This window comes from Dermacentor silvarum, chromosome 7 (assembly GCF_013339745.2).
Source record: "Dermacentor silvarum isolate Dsil-2018 chromosome 7, BIME_Dsil_1.4, whole genome shotgun sequence".
In the NCBI taxonomy this organism is placed as follows: Eukaryota; Metazoa; Arthropoda; class Arachnida; order Ixodida; family Ixodidae; genus Dermacentor; species Dermacentor silvarum.
The window spans coordinates 64,215,981-64,234,938 of record NC_051160.1 but is presented as its reverse complement, the minus strand read 5'-3'; the positions used below and the strand labels follow the sequence as shown (position 1 = coordinate 64,234,938).

Genomic DNA, 18,958 nt, shown 5'->3' with positions numbered 1-18,958 from the left:
TGGGTTATAATTTAAACATATCACAAAAAGATATATTTCTCTCCCAGCCTCACGGAGGCTTATGATTCATGGGTAGGGCGAAGAAAAGTCCGGTTGCATATTCTTGGGACGTGCCTTGAAGGATAGTATAAATTTTTAGCCAAATTTCGAGAAAGCGGCCGTGAAACCAGTACAGCGGACGTTCAGCGGGCATCTCTGTCAAAAAATAGAAATATTTATTGAAGGCCTTGCAGATAGCTTTACTTGGCTTCGGACGTACGGATCTTTATCGGTCACTGTCACATCTTTATCGGCCCTCTGCGTTGGTACGCGAGCCGCTTGCGTCCCCTTAATTGCAGGGGGTCACCAGTGTAATGCGCTTGTATTTAGCAAGTCCGTGTAAAGAAGTAGGCACTGTGCGGCTGCTCGTGTGGCTGCCGCACTTCCAAGTTGCAGCAAAGACAATACATTTTTACGCTACAATAGATGCTTCAAATACAAGCCCATCCGGAGAAAATGTGTACAGAACCACTGGAAAAGCGCCTGAACAAGTGCGCATCGATCAAAACCTAACGGGAACCAAGCACGCTTGGCCGAGTTCGCTGAGAGCAGGGAGACGTGTCGGGCACACTTCTTGGGGAAAGGGTATGGCTCCACAGAGAGTCGGATTGCGAAGGCTGGTCGCGGGTCGAAATGCTCCCCTCTAGTTTATTTCGTTCTTCCACTTTTCAAGCTTTTCCTTAAGTGCACTTATGGGTAATAAGAAAGCACATAAGTAAGAAGGCGCGTGTCATAGCGGAGGCGTTTCAAATTCGGAATAGCTTATGACAATCGCGCGTCCATTCCGGCGGACTGTGGAGTGCGGGATAGACTAGCTCGAAGATACCTTGGATTGAGTGTATGGGCGCGGCGTTTGATCTGCTGTATTCTTTGTCCTTTCTTATGAAAAAAAAAAAAGTCAATTGAGGTCTTCTCTTGTGGGCTTGTATCTCGTGTGCGCCGTAAGCAAAATGAATGCCAACCAACTCGGCCATCTTGCTGATGCGCGCGTTCTGGTTTCCTTTGCAGAACCAGAAGCCAGGTAAGTTTCATCTCTGACGAAATTGCTTTTTTAGCGGGGAGAGCGCGGAGATGCGCTTATATTCGGGGTCCATACGCCGAACTCGTACGAGGAAAATATTACGGAAGTGTTTTTTTTATGTCCATAACCTTCTCAATGTAAATTATGTAAAATGATAGATTGATAGATAAGCAGCGTTAACGTGCCAAAGTGACATAATGGGCTGTGAGATCTTATAGCAGGAGACGCCGTATTATTTACTTGCCTCCAAAGCTCTACTACGCGCGCGAAATTACAGTCCTCGCTCATAGGATATTGTGGCCGCCGCCACCTTATGCCATTCCGATTGAGCCATCGCAGTGGGTAATATTGCCAAAAGGAGGAATAATTTACGCATTATAAGTACCAACATTCGAACTTTGCAACTCGCACGAAAAATTAAACATTTATGTTGTAGATTTGACATTTGTATGTATCTTCTTGTAGCCTTTGCTTGCTTTCCTTTTTATCACCGCGTGATTGATTGGCGAAGCAAACTTAGGTAAGTTGCACTTACTTGAGACAAGAAAAGGACGGTCATTGACCAAAAAATTAAAAATAAAAACGAATTATAGGAGAAGCGGAAAGTTGAATGAATTTCGGGAAGTTGCCATACGAAACCAATGAAGTGTTCAAAAGGAGCGCCCTTTTTTGTTGTGCAGCGACTCGACGGGGTTGGTGGCTGCTCTCGCATTCTTGCTGTGCCTCGGCGTGGTGGGAATCATCTTCCTTGTCACGTCCGGAAGCATTGGTGGTGAGCTGCAACCGTGTTCTCAGTTAAGCAGATGAGTTTATTTGAGCAGGCTCGTTGCTGGTGTGATTGCGCCACAGGGAGTAAACGAAGACGGGAAAATGTAGACACGGTGAAGAAGTACCCACACCACGCTTAATTGTCATCACTGTGTCTGCATTTTTTGTCTTCGTTTACTCTCTGCAGCGCCATCACACCAGAAATGAAGCCGTACAGTCTTGTGGTCGTTCCACTTAAGTTCCAACTTCAAGCGGAAACTTGTTGAAAATATTTCTCCACATTGAAAGGGACTGACAACCAATTTTTATAGTACTCATTTTCCGTATTGCGATAGAAATCTTACCAGTCAGAATGTCGAATCATTCAGTGGTAATGCGGGAAACAATTTTTGATCTGAAGCGAGGACGTAGTCGTTCACTGCAAACATGCTGGAAACAGTGGTAGGTGAGCGCGATAGCGATTATACGCCGGCATTGGTGCGAGGCAGACGACAAATGCGGTCATAGTTGTGAGAAAGTATCATTTTGTCTATCAAGCCAATGTTTCTGCGATTCGCGTTTTCCGAAGTGTTAAATTATTTATACATTACTAGCTACTTGCTTTCGTGGTGTCCTGTCCAACAGGCTTTGTTCATTCACCAGTCAATGATGTTTTTTTTTTCTTTTTTTTTAGCCAAGCCAAGTTCTCTAAATTGAAACGACGATTTTGTTCATGATACGCCGTAGCCACGCGTGCTATTTTGATTTCCGAAGCATGTAATCTCTCTGATACCTGAGAGAGCTGGAACAAAGTATTTATCTCGCATGCGTCCTCAGAATTTCGCGCGCGTACCACAGCAGTCATGTGTGCCGCCATGCATTGAGGGACCCGAGCACCACTCGTTAGCATGGACCTTTTTTTTTCACTTCGCAATACGCATAGGATAAAACGCAAAATCCTGATAATATACGAGCTGCAATTTTAAGCGCTAAGTCTGCGGTACCTAATAACAGGCGACTTACGTATAGTAATCTTGTACTACATGCGAAGTACCAAACCTTCAGTGCCAGTTCGAGCCATTTTATAGTTTACTTTATACTTTTGTTGTCAATTTAAAATTATAATTCCTACCTAAATCGCGAACAGCCAATCGCGAACTACCAGTATATCATGATCTAATTTCCTTCAACGTCTTACAATACATTTTGGCCAGTTGCAAGTCCCTTTAAATGGAGCGGCGTTCCTCCCGAGTCCTAAGATTCCAAATTATAGGGAACGGCGTTTAATATCTCGGATGTTTCTTTTTTTAGTTTTAGTGTAGTGTAGTTAGTGTAGTTAGTGTAGTGGAACAGTGTTTCAATACATGTAACATTTATGCGGCACAAACTTACAGACCCCTCTGCGTAGAACCGTGTTCAAGTATACAGGGCGATACTTACATACTTGTGATTCCAGCTAGAAGTTCGAGAGACAGGGTTCCAGATAATAGGTACAGGTATGTGGAACGCTGTTCCTCGTAAGAGTGGCTCTGTCACTAGAAGACAGTTCCACATATTTGTCATCCATATTTAAAAAGTAAAACAAACATTCGAGTTTGCGGAACGTTGCTCCAATTATTTGCGAATCCAAGTGGGACGTAGTTTTGCTCAGGTAGGAGGAAAATATTATCAATTTTTTTGTTTTGTTTACGGCTGCAAACTAAGTGACACTAAACAAAAAAATATTTAAGCTGTGTTAATAAATTACTCCTATACAATACGATAAAAAAGAGCGACTCCTGCCACGAAAAGTTTTGTAAGCCGGAAAAGACGCAAAGACTATAGAGGGATGACAACGCTCCCTTGAACTTCCCGTAACAGCATGGCGTGACGTCACGTATTTTGACAGCACCTGCTCCAGCGCAGTTGATTTTTTTTTGGGGGGGGGGGTGGGGGGGGGGGGGAGAGAAGGGTACTTTGTTTTAACGAAGAGCCAAGGACTGATCCTACAGGAAGCTTCGAGAACTTGAACAAGAACGTAAGCGGTCCCAAATGCGAACAAATACGTCAAAATTCATGGCGTCGCGCTGATGTACAGGTTATAGGGTTTCGGCGCAAAACCTTGAAATTCGAACTTTGACCTTTTATTTTTTTACCAATAGTCAACCAAACCCCTCCCCCTTTTATCTCGAAATAAACTTAGGTTCCTCAAGAATACTTCATTAATCCAAACTTACTTAGTGTTTTACTTTAGTGTCCCGTTATTGAGGGTGTAGCAAGTATATCCCATTTTTTTTATTATTTCTGAGGAGGCTCACTGGATCTTGCCAGGTTGAAAGTCTGCCCTTGTACGTGGAGCTTCACAGATTCAAGGAGTGGCGCGACATGCAGGTGATGAAGAGGCACCCGGAGATGTGCTTCCTGAGGTCGGGGGTGGCGGAGGCGGAGGTGGAGGCGGAGGCGGAGGTGGAGACGGAGGTGGTGGTAGTCCTCCGTTGCCTGTACCGATTGTGCTCGCTTCTTCGACGTCAACTTCACGATCGACACGTCGTGCTCAGCCGCAGCCCGCTGGTCCTCAGGTTCCACCAGCCGATCCTGATGCACCGCCACCTGTTCCTAGTGCTCCACCGTCACGTAGGCCTCGACCTGTTCCGCCAATGCCTCCTACAGCGGGCCCAACAATGCCGCCTATCCAGCGTGAGTTATATCCACTGCTCTTGTAGAAAAGAAGGCAGCAGCACGCAGTCGAAACCATTCCATACCACCTAATAGGATGATGTCGCTGGTGCGAAATGTAATTTTTACTTTTTTTTTGCAATGTGCACCTTTTAGTTCAGTCGAAGACATGAAGAAATTAGGAAAAATATTTTGTTTGCGCAATGGGACCTGACCGTGACCGTCGTTCACACGACCAGGATTTCCAACGGCATGGCATGCCGCAGTCGTGACTTGAAGCTGATGACGGGCTTCCCGCACATAATGGGTCAAAGAGGCACCGGAGATGTAAATGTCGTGCCTCACAAAGTCAGACACATATATAACTTGACTAACGTGGCACAACGCACAAGTTTTGGTCTTACACTCGAAATTGATATACATTGCTACTTTTCATCCTTTTATTTTTACAGCGAAAGGAAATAGCACTGAATAGGTGAAGGCAGGAGACAAACATATATTCTCCTCTCGTCACCTTTCTGCATTTTAGCGCTGTTTCCTTCATGCTAAGTACGAATCAGCCCATTTCAACACGTTACTGCAGTTCATTTTAAGGAAAAACAAAAAAAGTTACTGGAATTACCTCACTACTGGTGCATTACCTGCCCAGGTGGACATAATTTCCATCAAAAACAGAAGCAGTCCATTCACTAATAATTGCATTAATTTAATACTTGGTTACAAACTTCAATCCACGTGTTTACATTGAAAAGCTGAATGGAAATGATTGCAAAAGTCTAGTTCCGTGTTTGTACATTTCGAGACGACCACGTAAACCGAAACGATTGGCAACAAATAATCCGTTCCATATACTTGGTTGCGCGCGCAGAACAGTGAAGCGTGGCTCGTGGTGCAACCCGCCTGTGACGTAGTAGGGTGGCGTCAAATGAAGCTTGGCCATGCAGCCATGATAAAGCGGCCCCCCCCCCCCCCCCCCCCCTCCCGGCTGCCGATGTGGTTATGGCTTCAATCGGCACTGACGCTCAGTGCCAGTCCGGACCTTGGAAAGAGGGAAGCACAACGGCAGCTTCATTTCACGCCGCGATATTACGTCTCACGGGAGGTTGGAGAGAGAGACGCGTTTCGCGGTGCTGCGTTCGTAATCGGGTAAGCTGAACAAATAGTTCGACGCCAGTTGTTCGATCTAGATGGTCATCTTTGAAATGTAGAAAGACACAAAGGCGCCACTACACATTTATCTTCAACTTGCCAGTATAACCCTTAGAGGCGCTGGGTGCACAATTCTCTACGCCAAGGTTGTGCATGAACAGGAACGGCACTGCTGAAAGTAATGATATTAAAAATGTGCCGCGATACATCTGGAAACGCTTCTGATTGGAATATGCTGCAAGTTTGGATAACATGTGCGCAATGTTTTTAAGTAGAGCGAATGGGAATGCAGACACTTTTGCGCTCGGTGTGAGTATGTCGTTGGATGAAGCGGGTTCACTTATTTCATTGTTTTTCACAATTTGTTGCACCCGGCATAATTTTATAGCAGCTATTTTAAGCCTGCTATACATGAAATTGTTGTACTTTCAACCTAATTTACGGCCGTTCGCCGACATTCACCATCGACGCCGCTTTCTTAACTGCACCAACTAACACCTCGGCCAGTATACCAGAACAGTTCGTCTCGCGACTTGACAAATGTCGTGACCGTGCTCGCTTCAACACAGAAGACGGTCAACTAGACCGCAAGCAACGTTACGACATGTCTCGTCGAGGCGTCTCCTTTCGTCCTGGAGATGAAGTGCTCCTTTGAACGCCCATTCGTACACCCGGTTTTTGTGGGAAGTTTGAATCGCGCTTCCTTGGCCCCTACATTATTAATGAACAAAGATCCCCCGTGAACTATCGCGTTACTCCCATCGAGGTTTCTTCCGACCATCGTTATCGTGGTTCGGAGATCGTTCACGTTTCGCGTCTCAAACGATTCGTTCGGCGCCTACCTCCTGGCTAAGTCGCGGCCTGGCTGGCCGCTTGAGCGCGCGGGCTAATTAGTGTAAGCATTATTCATACGCTTCATGTTCTCGACTGTACATTCTCATCATCACCAATTTGGGGCCTGGTAGTGGGGCTCTCACTCGAGAGAATAATGGAGAGTCTGACTGCCTAAACCTTGTCTCACAATATTTTCATGTCTGATGTTCCTGTAATGAGTTATCGCAGGGAGTCCACATTCTCTAAACATGACAAAACTCACTATAAGATTGAAAATTCTTAATCTGTTTAGCAGCTGTACTCTTTTATGATTACGAAAATGCAAGAAATGCGATGGAAGTAAGCTTTAACTCAACATAATCACTAGGTACCTGTAAGGGATAAACACGAGCCGTAAAATTTCTAACCAGGAAGTAAATTATTGTAATTAGCTTATTATTCGATAGATTAGTTTGGTTTTTGTGCAAGTAATGTCCGCCTGGACAGAATATTCAACTGTAGTTACATAATTCCGCTAATATTTGTAGATTTTTTTTAAGTGTTTGATGTAAACAAGCACACACGGCATATATTTCACTTCATACGTATGATGCAGCGCTATGGAACGTAGGGTGACTTTGTGCAGTGCCAGAATCCGTGAAGAAAAAGTATATCATACATATTAGCGTGGATGAAAGAAATAAAGACAGCTTTGAAAGCAGGATGACATCGCGGAGCCAATGTTTTGCAAAACATGCAAACAACTTGGTCTGAGTCCGTTCTTTTCCAGCTTTCACTCTCCAAGTGCGCATATCGCGTGTTAAATCCTATGAAAAGCACGGCGTCTGTGACCTGGTTCGGGGTGGGTTGTAGTGTATAGGGGCCACCGCTAGACGGTCGCCAACTATAAGCGAGCGCACGTGACAAAAACTACATAAGCGAGGTCTAGGCCTATCCGTAAATGAACTCCCGTTTTGCCTTGCGAAGGGCCCGTCTGACTCTGGCACCCATGCTACAGCAACCCTGGCAGCATGCTTTGCAAACCATTGCGCTTTATTCCCGCAAGCAGAACGTTCACAGAACAGTGCTACAGGGAGCTTATGGTCACCTATTCCACCTATATTCCACCGGGAGCTTATGGCCACCTATATTATGGCCAACATTCGTTTCTCAGCGCGTCACTGCCGCCATGGCTTCAGTGGGACAGACAGACAGACAGACAGACAGACAGACAGACATGAACTTTATTTGGTCCTGAGGAACTACGTGGGCACCCCCTGTGGGAAGTCCGTATAGTAGTCGCTGGCCGCGTCCACGTAGGGGCAGGAAGACCGTGGTCCTCCGCCCTTTCGCAGGCCCTCTGGACAGCCTGGAGTTGGACTGAGAGTACGCTGCTTTTAAGGGCATTGTCCCAGTCCGCTTCTTTGTTCAACGGTGCGTTACGTAACGCAGGACATTGCCAGTGGGACATCCTCACTGATAACAAGCCTCCATTGTTTGCTCTTCGATCCCTGAAGTAAGACGGAAGCGCGCACAAAGCCAGAGTGCCGTGCAGATGTCGCACATACCAGAATTCACTACAGATATCCGCCACATAGTGCAGCTCGGCTAGGGACAAGCTGAGCCAAGCGCGCCCTCCTCCGTGGTAGTGTAGTACCTATGGAAAGGCAGATTCCGAGAAGCGAAAGTCCCCGGATGACTCTCTCGCAACTCGTGCATGCACATGACTATCGGTTAAAAGACAATAAAAGTAGGTCTCCGCCGCATCTGCGGCTCCAGCAATGTAACGCTCAGTTCATGCAATCGAGACCTGGAAAACGCCAACTTTATGTGGCACTGTTCACGTGGGGAACCTCGCGTAGTTTTACATTATCGATAGTGCGCTAACCTTTCGTGTTGCTCTGCGTCCGAGCCGCCCTGAGAACCGACACCGGTTGCAGTTCAGCTGAATTCGTCTATGAATGCGCTTCGTGCCTCCTGGCTGAGTTCTTTTTCATTACCCCAAGTTCCTGCTAGGATCCTCCTGATTTTGTCGTGAAGCTTTGCAAGGCAACCCAGCACTTACGGCTACTCCCCACGCGTCTGGCTATACTCGTCGAGCGGTTTTTGTCAGCGACTAACTCTCTATGCGTAAAAACACGTGTTTGTCCGATGCAACCGCAATCTGCTCAAGCAGCCCTGCTCGGACTCTTACAAATTCATTCGGCGCTGCTCACAACACATCACAGTTTACCTGAACGGCCGGGCACAAGTTTTCACCTTACACCGCGTCAAACTAGTCCACATTGTTTGCATCCATCTCCCACCATCGGTAGTGTCATTTTCCCGGGCTTTTTGTCACTGCCTCTTTCCACAGCGAACCCTGGTGTGCTCCCAGCAAACATAGGCGCATTCAATGGGCACCCGCCTTGACAGCGTTCGAACTTCCAAAATGCCAGTTACCAAGGAAGGGACTTAGATGTAGTGGTCCTTACTAGACGGTTGCCCACGATAAGCGAGCGCGCGTAATCAAGGCTATATAAGCCAGCACGTGAACAGCGTGATCATAAAAAATTGTTTTCCAGCGAATGTCAGTATGGTTCGTCTCTACGTCGCCCCATAATTCGCTACAGTAGTACCGCTAGCCGCCGGAGTCGCTGCCGCTTTCTCCAAACCGCACCGCGTGGTTCCTGGTCACCGCACTTACGGCAGTCACCTCTTGGCCTCGGCACCTGGAAGCACTGCGGCAACACTTGCTACGCAGTGCCAGCACGACTAACCCCGCGTTACGCGATTTCAGAGCAGCCGTGCGGGGTTACAAGAAACGATCGCTGGCCATCGCGTACTTAGGCGCGCTTTTCCGCTGATTCCTCCGTTTTATTTGGTTCGGCTAAGCCTCAAATTTCACGTGGCGCTCCCTTCCAGTATTTCTCTTTTCTCCCTGTGTATTAGAAGAAAGGATGCTAAAATATTGAGAATATCTGAGTTGATATTGCCGTAATACGTTACAACAGCGATACATTAACGAATTATCCAGATACTGTCTAATTCAGTTGCATTGTGTTGCTCGCTCACTTTCGCCCGGTGTTTTGGCCACCGTGAGGTAATAAACGACTTAAAGGATGACTGCCTTTGAGTTATTTAGGCTCCCTAGAATAAAACATTGCAAGACAGCGCCATTCTTACATCTAAACGCCGTCCTATTCATCCTGGTGCTCTCCAGCCATTGCCCGTACATAATTGGCTTAGTGCGGTCACGTGGTCTTTCCACGTGCCCACGCTCACCACCAGCATCCGCAAAGAGCTGCAAAGCATTTTCACGTAGCTGGTTTACGCCAATATACCAACGAATAAAAAAAATGTACTGCAAGAAATAGCTTCATAACGACTATTGATAGTTAATGTAGTCCGACACAAACGAAAAGCTATTTGTTATTGCACGCCTGTTAAGAGATCTGGAACCCTTCGGTCGTGCTAGCGACGTTCCATGTTGGAGGAGGATTTGAGTAAGAGCGGAGCGGGAAAGAAGGAATGGCGCTACCTTGTTACTTGCCTATAGGGACCTTAGAACAAATGCATGTGTGCTCCAAACAAGGATCACGCAGCTCAAACATGCAGACATGTCTGAATTGAAAGCTGTCGCTATGGTCAACTGTCCAGCGGTCAATTGACAGTGCCGCACTTTGGGGAATGAATTTCGTGGCACTTTCGTGGAATTTTTCGAAGCTGGCGTAATCCTCAGAAATAGTTCCAAGCGGACGCGCCTTGCGAACTTACCCGCTACATTTAATAAATTGCGATATCTGGCGTAAGTTAATTCGTTAAAAACCTAGTTACAGGAATTAGTGGTGTACGGCTAGCGCCTTTAGAGGGCACCGGATGCTCCTCGTCGCGTGGCAAACAAAACGAAATCCCCAAACCACCGAAAGACCACTAAATATAAACACAAAATAAAACAGAGCAGAGAGACGTGCAAGGCTCGGCACACTACCCCAGAAAACAAGAGGAAGTAAAGGAACACGCACGAACTTCTATAAACACATAAATAAAAGCACTTTACATTTTCCGAAATAAGACAAGGCCGGATTGTAGTTCTCGCAGACGAGTGCTTAAAATCTCCCTCTGCTCAAAGAAAGCAAGGGAGGGGGCTCGCAAGCATATATATATATATATATATATATATATATATATATATATATATATATATATATATACATGCTGTGCCCATAACGTATGCATGCATGTATGTGTTCGCGTGTGTGTGCCGGCGTTTTGCTAATTAGCAGGCGATGAAGCGCAGGCCCCGCTTCCGTAAGTTTTGGTGGACGGGCGCGGGCCTCCGAGTACACAGACCTCCCGTTACCTTAAGCGTTAGAGTGGGCCATAATTATACAGCACATTGCATGTGCCTACATATCATCATATAACTAAGTGAAATTTTAATGACGCGTATATCGTCTGTAGTAGTGACATTTTTGTATTATAGGACACGAGTTTTGTCATTTAGTGGGCTACGCAATTCGATTTCTTGCACAAGTAATGCGCACGCCATACAACGCGTAATATATCTACAAGTTTTTATGGCGCTTATACGTATACTCTGTAGTAATTACACTTTTCTATTACATGGCACGAGGTTTGTATAATTTAGTCGCTTAGGCATTTCGACTTCTCGTGCAAGTAATGTCTGCCTCTTCGAGTAATGCAGCTGAATGAGAATTGTGCGATCTGCCGCAGGCGAATTTTCTTTTTTTTTTAATTGAGTGTGGTTAAAAAAAAAACTACCCAGGTATAGGGTGACTCAACTGTGACAAATGCGAAACGCGCAGGGCGCAAGGAGCTGTTCTGCACGGTGGGCAGCACTGCGGCCGAATACAAGATGTACCCGATGGACGGGCTTTGCCATTACCTCTTCTACACCCACGTGTTCATCCACTCAAACTTCAGCGAAATCCGGTCGACGCGCATCGTCACCAGCTTCAACGTGTTCCAGGAACGCATGCTAAAGTACAGGAAGACTCAAGGGGGGCTCTCCTTCGACGTGAGGTCAGTGCCTATGGGGCAATGGAAGATCTGTCATTACCGAAAACGCCCCCGTGCCCCCATATTCGGTAATGTACCATATGCTCATTATGGATACCGTAACAAAAGCCATACGTTTACATATATTATGTAGGACATGCCCCATATGATTGGATTTACATACGGGGATCCATTCAAAGACCCGTGTGTTCCGATGTATCATATGGGGCATGTTTCATATTTTTTTATTACATACTGCAGTCAGAAGACCAAGCAGGAGGGGCAAAAAGGGAACATATGATTACAGGGTTCATATGATTACATGAACATATGGAGATCCATATAATGGTCCTATGTTCCTGTATGTCATGTGGGGCGTGCCCCTGTGGTGGACCTCAGGGTCGGGTGGCTACCCTATTGGTTTTCAAAGATGAAACGCACCGCGCATGCGCACGGCACATAACACAGATTTAAAGGATCGGCGTTCCGCCGTGGCACTGGCGCGAATTAGCAACTCCTGGGGAGAAAAATGGCATGATGGGCAACCGTCTGCCAAGTGCAAGAAAAAAGAAGTCCCAAAATTAAATTAAAATTAAATTATGGGGTTTTGCGTGCCAAAACCAGTTCTGATTATGAGGCACGCCGTAGTGGGGGACTCCGGAAATTTGTACCACCTGGGGTTCTTTAACGTGCACCTAAATTTAAGTACACGGGTGTTTTCGCATTTCGCCCCCATCGAAATGCGGCCGCCGTGGCCGGGATAAAAAAAAAAAGAAGTCCCAACATGCCCCATTTGATAATCATGTCCCTCATCATAGGACACCCTCCCTAGTAGCGCTAGGGAGGGTGTCCCCTACAACGCCTACAGCGCCAGTGACGAAGGCGACGGCTCAGGCCAGGCGTGCTAACGCTATCTTAATCTCGCTCTATATCCTCGTGATTCGTCGTCTTCGTCACGGGGGCTGAAGGCGACGGTCAGCCCGCCACAAAGCTACGCTGCGCCGCCCCCGACCCCTTATGGCGTAGCGCGATTGAAACGTACACAAAAGACGCGCCTTCGCTCTCAGCCGGGCTGATCGCCATTTCACCGGCTCTTTTCCCAAATAAATGTGACGGCGTGACGTGGAAAAGGCGTGACGGCGCATCGGCCACCATAACATCGTCCTTACGATGTATATGGGCACGGGCGTCCGCCAGCCTGGGTTTCCATAGCGAGTCTTGAGGAAGGAGTCCGCGCCGCGCAAATCCCTCGTCACACCCCGTGGGTGCAAGTAAACCCCGTAAAAGGAGGCCTGAGCCGATGCCACGGCGGCACTTTTTCATGTGGATAATACGAAGAACTGACTAATATATATATATATATAAACTCGGAATGCTCAGGACTAGTATCAGTAATTGAAACGCATCAAAATTCGTCAGAAGAATCGGTCAAGAACAAATACACCTAAATCTGGCAATTATTACTTCCGATCTTGTTATTGCAGAGCGTCGAACCGTACGCTTGAGAACAGGGCGACCGGTTCGCTGACGTTGCTGAAGCAGAAGAACATCGTGCACTACGGCTCTCTCAACGTCATCGACAGGATCGGCACCCTTGCAGACCTCGTGGCGCGAGCTTTAGCTCTCATAAAGGTACGGTGTGTTTCGCATAAGAGACCAGCGGCCAAATGGCGTTTCGCTTCAGGACCTCAAGAATTTCCAAGCGGGCGACCCCACGAAGAGAACCGTGATCGCCATTGGCGGGATCGGTTATGGCAGCCCGGCCGCGTGGAGCCAGTACAAGGAGACAATCAAGCAAGCCGCGGCTGTGGGCTCCGGAGTCGACACCGTGATCGCCATTTCCTCGGTCAGCAGCTGGCTCGAGCTCACGCCCAAGTGCAAGACCCTGCCCCCGGCCATCATCACGGCCTCCAACAAGGACTACCCGTCTCTGGTATACGCGCGATGTTCATGCGCCAAGTGCGTGCGTGAAGATCGGTTTGTGTGTTCAGGTTCTATATTGTTACGGCGCACATTTTTCAGGCCAGGATGCCAAACTACACTCGAACCCATGGCCTTAGCAGGGCCAGAATTTCGGTATTGGAACTAAACCTCTACTCGATCCGCATTCTTAGAACGTGCCTTAACCTGAACCAAGTCTGAATCGAACAAAAGGAAAACGAAAATTGTTACCTGTTCGGGAACAAACTGTTCAAGAATATTTAGTGCGCGGAGTCGATAAATATACATTGGGCTAAGCTAAACAGCTTTCCGTGCGCAGCGGACGCGCCCCGTTAGCAGCGGGCTCCATCAGCGATTTGCCTCGCCCACGCCTCGTCCGGGAGCCGCGCGGACGGATAACGCCAAGCCGTTTTTCACATCCGGATTCTGGCGGGGTAAAGCCGCAGCTTTAACTTATAAGCACGCAGTGTCTGGCAACCAGTACACTTCTCTCCTGCTCGAGGACAGCCGCATTGCAGTCAGCATCAGTACTTTGTTTGCTGGCGCCTGGTTTCAGTGCTTCATAGCTCCTGGTTCCGTTCACTTCGATGAACAATTAATTTGTGCGATGATGCCGCCTTTTATTTCAACCACATCGTGGAAGTGTTTCCCACTTTGTGGGACCTCAGCCGTGCAGTTTATGCGGACAGCGTCACAATCAGGAAATAGTGACTCTCCTGCAAAAAAAAAAAAAAAAAAAAAAAAAAATCTCAGTCAACTGCTCGCTAGCAGACTACGAAAAAGTAGGACGTGTACAAATACATCTGATATCTGGTTGTTTCAGAGCAGTAAATGAATAGAGTATCAGCGAAGACCAATCACACTGAGTGGTGCAGTTAAGGTAAACATATCAATATTATCTCATGCATGTTTATGCAGAAAGTCGGTGCCGACAGCACGGCCATACAAAACTTGTGCGCACTCGTGATACCCCTTCCACGTGAACCCTCTGGATTTGCATTGAATATTTCGGGCGCGATTGAGCTTGTACACTACCACACAAACGCACTTAAGGACACTTGTGTAGCGGCCTTCGATCAGCACCAAGCTCAGTTTTCAACCGATATACATTTACCACGGCGATCTCTGTAATAACTTGTAAACGTGTGATACTTACCTGAAGCAAGGTACCACAGTGTGACCTGCAGCACGGTGTAAGAGTATATTTCTTACACCGTGGTTTCCGCTGATATAGTTTGTCTGCGTAAATCAAGACCATTATCTGCCAAAGCATCGGGAACCCCGGCCGAGCGGTGCCATGCCTGTCCGGAGCCGTGGGGCCCGAGTGATACCTACGTTATGGTTGGAACATAGCGGTTCGTTCATTAATGCGGGCACCTCAAAGACCAGCCGCGCATAAGTTCGGGGGCAAAAGCTAGCAAACCCCTCAGTCGCGGGCAGGCATCACAAGAAAGGTGCACTCTATGTAGAAGCACGCGGCACACCAACCAGAAGAGCGCTACCTCGTAAATTTTGCATACATTATCGCAGTGCATGTTGGCACCTGGATGCCCTGGAAAGCAAATTCACGTGGTGTTTATGGTGTACGAGCTTTGGTATCACGCCTAATAATCCTAATTTTCGCATAGTTCGCCACAGTAACAGGTTTTACCGTCTGTAGCCTGTCATCCGTGTTTCCCGCTTTAAATAGATCCTCATGTAGGGATACCCTCGATATCACGGTTACGCTGTACTATAACTGTATTTTGCTGTTAATTGATCATGTTTGCGATGCTGCTTTTCTTTAGGGCTTCGCCCACGACATTGGATTCAGCAAAAGAAGCGCAGGTTCGAAAACAAACAATGGTGCTTAACTTTGCGTATGATTTTTTAGATCTCTTCCGTCGCAAGAATAGCACAATAGTGCGTTGTAGAGGTACTTATATTTAAGAAATTTCAATACTTCTACTGGTCTTGATTTTCACTTAATATCTAATAGAACGAAAACTTCAAGAATCCAACAGTACCCAAAGTGAACACAACGGCCAGCGACCTAGCAGGCGACAAAGCGGTGCAGAACGTTGGGCTGCAGAAACATTTGTCTTTCATCTTGGTCTTACATAGTTATGCTCCTCTGTGGTTTTCGGAGAATAAATGCGGAGATCAGAACAGTGCACTGCTCATTTACACTTGCGACAACTAGTATCGTAAGCATTGCCACCGAGTCATTGGCCTGTTAATGGTCTAGATGCTTAATTTCTCCGTCAAACACCTACTTCCATGTGAGAAAATTCGAGCAAGTCATACATCAAGAAGAACGAAGCTGAATAAGAAAGTCATCACACTCCTAGGAAATCCTAAGGATCTGGTATGTCACTGCCCGATGCTGTCTACCCAATACTATATGCTGTCCAAAACTAGATGCTGTCAACCTATCACTATATCCGGTGCATTTACTCCTCTATTCCCGATTGTTTTCAAGCGTTTCACTGTATCCGAGCGCAGTGCCTGTATGCTCTTCGCTATATCAGACGCTTGTTGCTCCAAGCCGTGCTGGCTCTACCAAAGCCGGCGTCCACCTGCGCGTAGCAACGCCCTCTGGTCATTCGGCTGCAACGCAGGCTGCGCTGCAGGCCGATATTCTGGCCTATGTTCGATACTTACGACGCCAGCACACGTCACCGCTACCGCACAAGAACGGTTGCGGAACTCTCCTAAACAGCTTCGTTGTAAAACGCTAACAGATGGTGCGGTGACGCACTCCAGCATGAATCCTGTATGCTTCACAAATTTCACGCACGCGCTGGTCACAATATCTCCTCACTATGCGCCCCTGATCAGGAATTGGCAGTGTCCAAATCACAACACCAACAAACGCACTATCTCAATAACGGAAGCCAATCTCGAAGGCTATGGTATTGTGCACTTCAAGAGCTTGAGAGATTGTGGTAGCCGTGAACACGTAATGGCCGCCAGGTTTTCGACATTACTCATTACAGTCGCACGTGTCCTACATTACTCATTACAGTCAAATTTCTAACTGCTGTCGCTTTTGTTAAATTTGCGTGTTCGCGCGGTCGATCATAAAAGGAGTGCAGACATGAGATTTCGACCTCTTAAAGCGAAGCTTTCTTCTCCTCTCCTCCCGACTTTCTGGGCGCTGCTGCTGCTGTGAACTTGCCCGCGTGCGCCGCTGGGCTTCTTGCAACACCATCAGATGGCGCTCACCTCCGGGGATGCGCATCCCATCCGGCACGGCCGCAGCAGCGTTTCACAGTTTGTGCGCATGACACCTGCTGTGCTTGCTTTCCTATGCGACAAAATGCAGGTGCTGGGCTGTCGAGGTCGCGTGCCCGGCTGTGATAGTGTAAACATTGTAAACACAACTGCAATGTTGAAACCTACATGAGGTTTGCTCGCTCGCTTGCGAGCAGACTTGTACGTTCAAGCCACGTTCTCGCTGCAGGAACCGCGCATAAGAATGCGTTTGTGTCACCAAATTAAATTTGATGATACAGGCCCTGAACTCCTCAAAATACACACCGCATCCAATACGCACAAGAGTGTCGCAAAAAACACCGAGACTGCAGAAAAGCACGCATGTATACACACCACCAAACCACGTGAACAGCCGCCCCGTCCACGCTGTGCTGACCGATCAAAGATAAAATCCCTTGATAATTTGAAAGTACCCGACATTCTTTGAACTCTGCCGCCTCGCAGAAGACCCTCTCACGCCCTCCTCGCCCGCCTCTCGAATCGGCGCTTTTCTGAGCGATGATTGGGCCCCTCGGGCCGTCGCCCGGGAAACGCGCGCTGAATGACGCTTTGCTTGTGTTTTCATTTTTCGTCGGCGCCATTAGCAGGCCGCCTCCCTCTGTTGCGGCCGGTGATGTCAGCCTTTTCAGCTCCTACTAGCAGTTTTACGTGTGAATTGCAAAAGAAATGGCACCTGGGTGAATCAGTAAGACAATAGTTTGGAAGAATAAACCGAATAAATCCGCAAAGGAGGACCAGAACATAGCTAAACGGATCTTTATAAACATTTTCTAACATAGCTGTATATGCATCTGTTTAGTCCGATGACGGCCTTCGCTCCTTCATCGCGCCACCACAACGCTAGCGCTCTTCTGATATCTAGCGTCATGTGAGGAGGGAGTGAGAGAAATGCCTTTTCACGCGAGCCTTGACTCGCTACAGGTGATCCGCAAACAAGGAGAGGAAACTGAGGCTGTCTTATGACGTACATATGAAGGAAACCATCAGTCGGCGAGACCAAGGCAAGCATATGTGAGTGTTTCTTTTTTTTTAAGTTGTGGTTGTTAAATACGTTGAAATTGATTGTGTTATCGTTCATGAAAGACATAATTGATTAGAAAGCAGAAGGGGAAAAAACAATCATGCGCCGCCTGTGGGATCCGAATTTCGCGTCCGGTGCTCTACCAACTGAACTACGGCGACGGCTGACCAATCTTCAACTTTTCTGGGTATTTATGTCTAGTGTAAGCTAATCTCGAGTGTTGACAAACGCCACCCTCCTCCATAGCGGTGGACGTGGTACGTTCTTTATTACTGCAGGCATCACGTGGACCGTGATCGAACTTTATAATCAATTATTTCTTTCATAAATGATTACACAATCAATTTCGAAACATTTAACACCAGAACTTAAAAAGAAACATAGAAAACCTCCCCTATGCTTGCCTTGGTTTTGTCGACTGTTGGTTTCCTTCACAGGTGATCTGAGATATATATACACTCAAATATTTTTTAATATTTCCAGGTTCATGACCTCGGTAATTTAGAAAATGGTACGAATTATTTCCTTCCAGCGATCCATCACAAAATGACTACGTCCTTTATGTCCAGGCTTTACAGCGCTAAATATCGCTTCGACACGGGTATCTGAAGGCCTCCTAAAGTGCCATCGAGGGACTAGCCTAGATACTTCATCCAGAGAACGTAATATTTCCATAACTTAATCTAATTATCCGTTGGGGTCAGTAATCATCCAGAGATTTCAAGTCAAACCCTTGGTCGGCGACTTCTCCAAATGCTCAGAAAACAACCCGCACGTTACCTTGACTCCCTATCTTTTTCAGGCTATGCGAAATCTCGTGTATGTACGAAGTCACTGCGGTTTTCACCTGATCACGTCCGCAAGCTCTCGCATTCTCATGGGGCTATTGACCCGAACGTTCCTATTTGAGCAGCTTGACACCGACACCAACACCTGGTTAGGATAACCAACCTCCTTAAGACGCGCGGACTGCTGCTGGAAACTGGTTTTCATTAGGTGTTGGCATGATTTTTTAAAGGAGTTTTTCAAACACATGTTAGTTACACCCCTCTTCACCAACTTCGAATGAGCTGAATGAAATTGGAGAAGGGGTTTGTTAGCTCGTGGGCTGTAAGCCCAGCAGGTCCTACTATCAGTAGAGATGAACTGAACGTCAAGAAAGCGAAGCTTATTGTTGACAGGCATTTCAAAAGTCACATTAATTGAGAGGTCTCAAACACTGGCGACAAAATCACAGAGACATCAGCACATTTTTCATCGAAACTATTACTAGGACAATCCAGAAACAGTAAAAAATCAACAAATCTAAAAGC

The 18,958-nt window shown here is 47.0% G+C and overlaps 1 protein-coding gene across 1 annotated transcript; it reads left to right on the top strand.

Annotated features, from left to right (window-relative positions):
* Nucleotides 1-993: 993 nt before the first annotated feature.
* On the top strand, nucleotides 994-18,091 carry LOC125947138 (formin-like protein 2). The gene is made up of 6 exons (XM_049671507.1): nucleotides 994-1,060; nucleotides 4,178-4,483; nucleotides 11,233-11,449; nucleotides 12,910-13,057; nucleotides 13,110-13,358; nucleotides 18,083-18,091. Exons 1-6 carry the CDS (start codon nucleotides 994-996, stop codon nucleotides 18,089-18,091), a joined length of 996 nt encoding a protein of 331 aa, XP_049527464.1.
* The last annotated feature ends 867 nt before the right edge of the window (nucleotides 18,092-18,958 follow it).

Excerpts from the sequence above, each read along its gene's own strand:
- LOC125947138 (XM_049671507.1), top strand. The coding sequence starts at position 994 with ATGCCAACCAACTCGGCCATCTTGCTGATGCGCGCGTTCTGGTTTCCT. Across the intron at positions 11,450-12,909 it reads GGGCTCTCCTTCGACGTGAG|AGCGTCGAACCGTACGCTTG; the intron begins GTCAGTGCCTAT and ends TTGTTATTGCAG. Across the intron at positions 13,058-13,109 it reads GAGCTTTAGCTCTCATAAAG|GACCTCAAGAATTTCCAAGC; the intron begins GTACGGTGTGTT and ends GTTTCGCTTCAG.